A 6,448-nucleotide genomic window follows, 5' to 3' on the forward strand; every position below is an offset into this window, starting at 1 on the left:
TCCTCCCTGATTCTACCAGGGATAAGCTATTTTCCGGCGAATTTCCCCCTCTCCTCTGCAATTTCTATCGGCCTCGATTGTAGGCTCGTCGACCTCCGCAAATCGATTGTGAATTTTCTTTTCCCCGATTATTAAGCACGCGCTGGATAGCATCTTGAGCCGCCGCAGCCCGACGGATCGATTTTACAGGAGTTGGGGTCATTTTGACGACCTGTAGCTTTCTTCTTCCAGTTACTACCAGATCCTGCGATTCTGATAGCCATAGCCCGAGAAATAGATTCCCCCGCACGCTTATAAGTTTATTGTTGCGCTTGCGTTTTGTTCTTTAATTAATCTCAGTATTTTAATTGGCGCTTCATTTTTTTAGTTTGGTTATTTCTGCATTATTACTGTTAGGAGTCTGCATATGTGATTTCTCCATCTTTTTTTAGGATCCTTACATACAATTGTTCTTGCGTGGCTGTCATGACAACAAGATTACTTGTTCATACCTTAATTTCAGCGAAGGACCAAAGCTGATGACTTCATTTGTGCGTGTCTGAGCCTCTGCACTTGTTCTTTTTTCCTGGAGCGCAGTTGTTCAAGTTTGGTTCTCTTATACAGTACGTACCTTCTTATGTTGGTTTTTGTCTCGATTTTGGTTCTTGTATTTAAGGTGACAATTGTGTATTGGAGGAGCTAGTTTGTGCGGCTTTGATGACAACTATTCATAACTTAATTTCAGTTAAGGACCAAACCTGATGACTTTATTTGTGCGTGTCTGAGACGGCGCACTTGTTTGTGTCTTGAGTGCAGCTGCTTAAATCTGGTTCTTTTTTACCTTCTTACGTTGGTTTGTCTGGATTTTTGTTCTTGTATTTTACGTGACAATTGTGTATTAGAGGAACTAGCTTGCCTGGCTGTGATGACAGCTAGATTACTTCTTCATACCTTAATTTCAGTTAAGGACCAAATCTGATGACTTTATTTGTGCGTGTCTGAGCCGGCGCACTTGTTTGTGTCTTGAGTGCAGCTGTTTAAATCTGGTTCTTTTCTACCTTCTTACGTTGGTTTGTCTGGATTTTTGTTTTTGTATTTTAGGCAACAATTGTGTATTAGACGAACTAGCTTGCCTAGCTGTGATGACAACTAGATTATTTGTTCATAATTTAATTTCAGTTAAGGACCAAATCTGATGACTTTATTTGTGCGTGTCTGAGCCGGCGCACTTGTTTGTTTGTGCAGTGCACTTGTTTAAATTTGGTTCTCTTCTACTTCTACTCCCTCCGTTCACAAATATAAGTTGTTTTGGAAATTTCAAATGGACTACATGCGGACTGAAATGAGTGAACAAACACACTAAAACGTGTGTATATACATCCTATTCAGAAAAAAAAGATCATCTTATATTTGTGAGCGGAGGGAGTACCTTGTAACGTTGGTTTTTGTCATGATTTTTGTTCTTGTGTTTTAGGTGACAAAATTGTGTAATAGAGGAACTGGTTTGCCTGGCTGTGATGACAACTAGATTATTTGTTCATAATTTAATTTCAGTTAAGGACCAAATCTGATGACTTTATTTGTGCGTGTCTGAGCCGGCGCACTTGTTTGTTTGTGCAGTGCACTTGTTTAAATTTGGTTCTCTTCTACTTCTACTCCCTCCGTTCACAAATATAAGTTGTTTTGGAAATTTCAAATGGACTACATGCGGACTGAAATGAGTGAACAAACACACTAAAACGTGTGTATATACATCCTATTCAGAAAAAAAAAGATCATCTTATATTTGTGAGCGGAGGGAGTACCTTGTAACGTTGGTTTTTGTCATGATTTTTGTTCTTGTGTTTTAGGTGACAAAATTGTGTAATAGAGGAACTGGTTTGCCTGGCTGTGATGACAACTAGATTATTTGTTCATAATTTAATTTCAGTTAAGGACCAAATATGATGACTTTATTTGTGCGTGTCTGAGCCGGCGCACTTGTTTGTTTGTGCAGTGCACTTGTTTAAATTTGGATACTGTTCTTATCTGCCGGATGTCCTATTGATACGTATCTCTGCTGTAATACTCCTCACTGTATCAATCCTGTCCTGGACATAATCAATACAGGAGTATATCAAATTTAAGGGCCATCACCGTACCAGACATGGGTTCATTCTTTTGAATCATACTAGAGATGATAAACTGTCCTCAGAAAGTATGATAAAAGTTTCCAGAAATTGACTGTATAATTGTACTATGATTACTGGGCTCATTTAACCTGCAGTAAGTTGTCCAAGGCTTGATAACCAAATGGCCTTATATGTTTGTCAGGACGATTTGAATTGATATTCATCTGCTTGTTATATGATTATTACAATATATGCCATCCTTATGAAGAGTTGACAGTTATGGTCTTGGACATTGACAAACAGAACCATGGGTGTTATGGGCTCAAATAATTTCAGAAAAGTTCCTTGGAAGTTGGAACTACTGGATGGATATGAAGAAATGGATCCTTATAGTTTACCTGTTAAAAGATGTAGCTAATAAGCTTGATACAAGGCAAGCCATAATATTTTAGGATACAGCCAAATTCCTAAACACTAAAAGTTGCAACTACTGGATATTACAAAACAGAAGATTGAAAATATGGAGAGAAGAACAAGCATGGATGGGTCACACATCTAAGCTACTTCATCCTGCTTCCATCAGCATTGTTCCCTTCCATGGTGAATTTTGCTATGTCTAGCTCTCCATTTACTGCGAACTCACATTTCATGTTCATCAAGACTCAGTAACCAACCATATGATCTTGATTCACACTTATTGGTCAAGTCATCAGTATTCTTGGAGTTTGTTAGGATTTCACCTAAAGGCCCACCTTGAGGTATCTCCCAAGAGCTTGAGATGCAATCCTCCTGCACTTGCATCATGTTAGATGCAAGGCAGCTGATGTGTCGACCTTCTGTAGATGAATAGAAAGTAGATGGCACTGAAGCATTGTTTTTCTGAGACTCGATCTTGTCATTCTTATGCATGCTGAAATCTTGAAGGACTGATTGAAGGCACCCGCGATCATGGAGCGTCGTGGAAGAAACGTCCTTACTGCTCTGCTGGTTGCTTCTTTCCCAAGGCTTCAATACAGTATTTGAGGAGATCGATTCACTATCGACTGCCGGGCTGAACTTATCTGGTTTGCTCTGTTGCTTCAGTTGAGAGAACAAGGACAATGTGTGTTGTTGATTAGTAGAATTCAGGAGTGGAGCACTGTTGCCTTCTTCAGGGTTGTTTCCCCTGGCTTTGCTCACCATTGCCCTGCAAACGAGTACATGTGTTAAATCGAAATTATGACCTTGCAATAAAATTTAAATGTTTTTGCTTGTTTCTTTGCCTCCCTAGCTTAGCAGTTGCATTTTTTCAGTCACTCCATAGCTGTGAAATAGTTCTGATCCATATAAGAAACTAAGATTCAATGTATACAAACCTGTTTAAATTATCTGTCCAATAACTGACGCTCCCTGGCTTCAGTTCATCACCAGCTTTTGCTTTCTTACAGCCACCCTGTGAGACAGCGGCCGATATCGAGCCAGCAGCAGGTGTCTCTTTGGCGTTCTTCCTTGTTTGGTTTTCCACAGGCTTTCTTGAACGATGGCGGTTCCTATTGATGTGCCGCTCACAGTACTTGTGCTCGGCCATCGCCTCCTTTGAGCACCGCCATTTCTTGCCGTCTGTTCGACGGCATCTTCCAGGTTCCGGGTCAGAATCTGCATTGGTGAACCCTTGATAGACAGGCCTCCAGGGCACTGCATTACAGGGAAGCAGGTCATGCTCTGCTTGCATTTATAGCTTTGTAACCAAGTATTCCTCTGTATCAAAATATAAGGCGTTTTTGCAGTTCAAAACGTCTTATATTTTGATACGGAGGTAGTAGTAGACAGTATTAAGGTTGTGCTTGATGCATATGTTAACTTGCTTGGTGACTAAATCTAAATAGATAGCTGAGGCAACATCTTATATGCAGCATTTGTGCCATGCCTACTGACTGATATATTCTTATTTAGAAATACTTACAAATATGCAAAAAAAAAACAATATTTGCTGACATGCTTTTAGATATCACGTGCAGGACAGTACTTTTTCTACCAAGACAGATCTTTTACTGCATCACATTTACAGGCAGTCATATCTACACACAACGTTGGCTGCGTTTCTACCTCAGTAAAAAAAAATGAGATGTGAGTATAGTACATGTTTTTGGCTGGATGCTTACTTCTATCGGAGGAGGGTCTGAAGCTCTTGCTGATGGAGATGAGCAGGCCGGAAGGTATGGGGGCCTTTGCATTGAGATACTTGTAAATGAGGGCCTGGTGCTCCAGCTCCATCCACTGTGAAGGGGTGAAGGGCATCTTGCTCCTGGCCAGCAACAGCCTCTGCTCATTGGACCTCCCAAAATCCATACCTAGATGCAAAAAGAAGAAGAGGAAACCCCACTCAGCATGAGCAAAAATGCTCAGTGAAGCAACAGCCTTATCTTGCAAATATCCATGGATATGCTTATTTATTTGTTTCTTGTTATTGCAGGCGCCGAGTGAAGACAAAAGTGTAGATAAATAAAGCAGTAAAAAGAAGCAATGGAATGGAGCAGCCTTGGCTGAGCAGGAGGGCCCCCAGTGAATGGGTAGGTTCGAGCGAATCCCCATGGCCATGAATCGAGCTGGTGGCGCTGCTGAGTGAGAGGTGAGAGAGAGGGCTCATGGAGTGCTGCTTTTGACTCTTTTCCTTTTATCTTTGAACATGGGAACAGTAGGACGCCAGAGGACTGCCCATCTATCATGGCTTGCAGAGAGCAGATCGAGCGGAGTACATCACAGATGCCAGAAAAAATGTGTGGAAGAGGGAGGAGCGGATCCAAGAAAGACCTGAGGGCGGCTGGTGAGCGGCGGCGGCCTTGGAGAAGCTGAGCATCTTCTGCTCGTCGAGGAAGGGGGAGGGGTAGGGGTAGGGGCAAGCGGCAGCCTGGGTGAAGCCGCCGCCGGATCTCGCGTCCTTGGTCGCCGGTGGCGTGTAGCCCAGCACCTGCCCGAGCTCCATGGCGGCGGCGGGGAGCTCAGGAAGCGTTCGGGGGGAGCGGGGAGGGGGCGGCGGGCATCGCCGGAGCTGGAGGCAGTGGCGTGGCTGAAGTGGAGTGGGAGTGGGAGTGTGCCTCTTTGGGGGACTGGGGGTGGCCCTTAAATAGCAACGGCCTGTCTTTTCACTGGGGCCTTTTGCTTTGCTCTCGTTTTCTTTCTTTATCGTCGGTGTTTTTGAGCGAGTGATGCTCGACGACGCTTTGGTGGCCGGTGACAGCGAGTGGTGGTAATGGTGATGGCACGTATTTACACTGCGCTGTGGTGATAGATGCGCGCATAGTGTGCCCGGCTCGTGGCCCACGGCTCTTGCCACAATGGCTTGGAAGTACAGTGCTGATATTCTCTCTGGTCCTTTTTACTCTGCATGTGATATTTGTCTGAAGTCGAACCTTACAAAAAAATGACTATATTAGTATGAAAAAATAATTCAAAGGTTATTTTTTTCGACAATGATCAAATATATTGTATAAAGATTCACCGAAAGTGCAAAGCATCTCAAACATAATAAAAAATACGTCGATGTTCATGGACCACCGACCGACCATTGCCGCCGCCCGAACAAGTTGTCGACGCGCCGCTACAATATGAAAATTAAATTAGTGACCTGTCTAGTGGTATTGATTTCGTATGCTGAGTGTTGATGTTTTTTTCCATAAAGTTGATCAAACTTTACGAATTTTGGCTTCGGACAAATTTTACATCGACTAAAAAGGACAGGAGATAGCAGTGCTACTTGGTTGAAATATTAATTAAAAAAGTTTGGTTGTACTTCTAGCACTCGCAAGAGCCAGCCGGCCTTTTCTATAGCAATTAGTTGGGGTGCTGTAGTAGTAACTCTGTGGTACGACTAGCAGGGGTAGCAAGCAATGCGATTCCATAACTACATGGCGCGCGGTACGCGCGAGCACAATGAATTTCCTTGTGAGTACCTGCAATTACTACTACTACTAAGTAGGAGTAGTGCCCTTGTATGCTTGCAAGTGAATGAATGTCTCCCCCCAAGCACCCTGCACGGCCGCTCGCTTTCAAATCGAAATCGTCTTGAGCCCGGGCGTTAATGGAGGACGACGCCTACCTAGCTGGCTACGCATTCTCTCTTCTTTCCCTAGGCTTGCTCCGTTCGTTCCTTCCCGAGTCAAGGGCAACAAGACACGCGTTAACACTTGTGGTGACACAAAAACGGTATGCATTTGTTGTAGTACATTTCAAAGGAAGTGATGGAGTAGTGACAAAGCCGAGCAGAGGAGAGGCGGAGAGCATATGGATTCGCTTCCCCTCTGTCTGCCGCTCCGGCGAATGGGGCCTGGGACGAGAACCTCGGTGCCTCCGTTAGTTTTGGTTAGGGTTTTTAGTCCTCG

At 43.5% G+C, this 6,448-nt stretch overlaps 1 protein-coding gene and 5 non-coding genes across 6 annotated transcripts in view; 5 read left to right on the forward strand and 1 right to left on the reverse strand.

Annotated features, from left to right (window-relative positions):
• Positions 1–457: 457 nt before the first annotated feature.
• Positions 458–547, forward strand: LOC119290406. The gene has a single exon (XR_005141915.1). It is a non-coding gene; the product is annotated as a small nucleolar RNA snoR126 (small nucleolar RNA).
• Positions 548–896: 349 nt separating this feature from the next.
• Positions 897–986, forward strand: LOC119290404. The gene has a single exon (XR_005141913.1). It is a non-coding gene; the product is annotated as a small nucleolar RNA snoR126 (small nucleolar RNA).
• Positions 987–1,113: 127 nt separating this feature from the next.
• Positions 1,114–1,203, forward strand: LOC119290405. Its single transcript, XR_005141914.1, has one exon. It is a non-coding gene; the product is annotated as a small nucleolar RNA snoR126 (small nucleolar RNA).
• A 285-nt stretch (positions 1,204–1,488) lies between these two features.
• LOC119290403 lies at positions 1,489–1,578 on the forward strand. The gene has a single exon (XR_005141912.1). It is a non-coding gene; the product is annotated as a small nucleolar RNA snoR126 (small nucleolar RNA).
• Positions 1,579–1,864: 286 nt separating this feature from the next.
• Positions 1,865–1,954, forward strand: LOC119290402. Its single transcript, XR_005141911.1, has one exon. It is a non-coding gene; the product is annotated as a small nucleolar RNA snoR126 (small nucleolar RNA).
• Positions 1,955–2,714: 760 nt separating this feature from the next.
• LOC119283728 (growth-regulating factor 9-like) overlaps positions 2,715–6,448 on the reverse strand; it is a 4,341-nt gene continuing 607 nt past the window's right edge. Inside the window, exons 2-6 of the mRNA XM_037563151.1 lie at positions 5,341–5,479; positions 4,881–5,188; positions 4,232–4,420; positions 3,446–3,764; positions 2,715–3,276 (exon numbers count right to left, since the gene is read on the reverse strand). Of these exons, the coding sequence (XP_037419048.1) occupies positions 2,730–3,276; positions 3,446–3,764; positions 4,232–4,420; positions 4,881–5,188; positions 5,341–5,479 (1,502 nt within the window). The 3' untranslated portion in view covers positions 2,715–2,729. The remainder of the gene's footprint in view (positions 3,277–3,445; positions 3,765–4,231; positions 4,421–4,880; positions 5,189–5,340; positions 5,480–6,448) is intronic.

Source organism: Triticum dicoccoides, chromosome 4A (genome assembly GCF_002162155.2).
Source record: "Triticum dicoccoides isolate Atlit2015 ecotype Zavitan chromosome 4A, WEW_v2.0, whole genome shotgun sequence".
Taxonomy (NCBI): Eukaryota; Viridiplantae; Streptophyta; class Magnoliopsida; order Poales; family Poaceae; genus Triticum; species Triticum dicoccoides.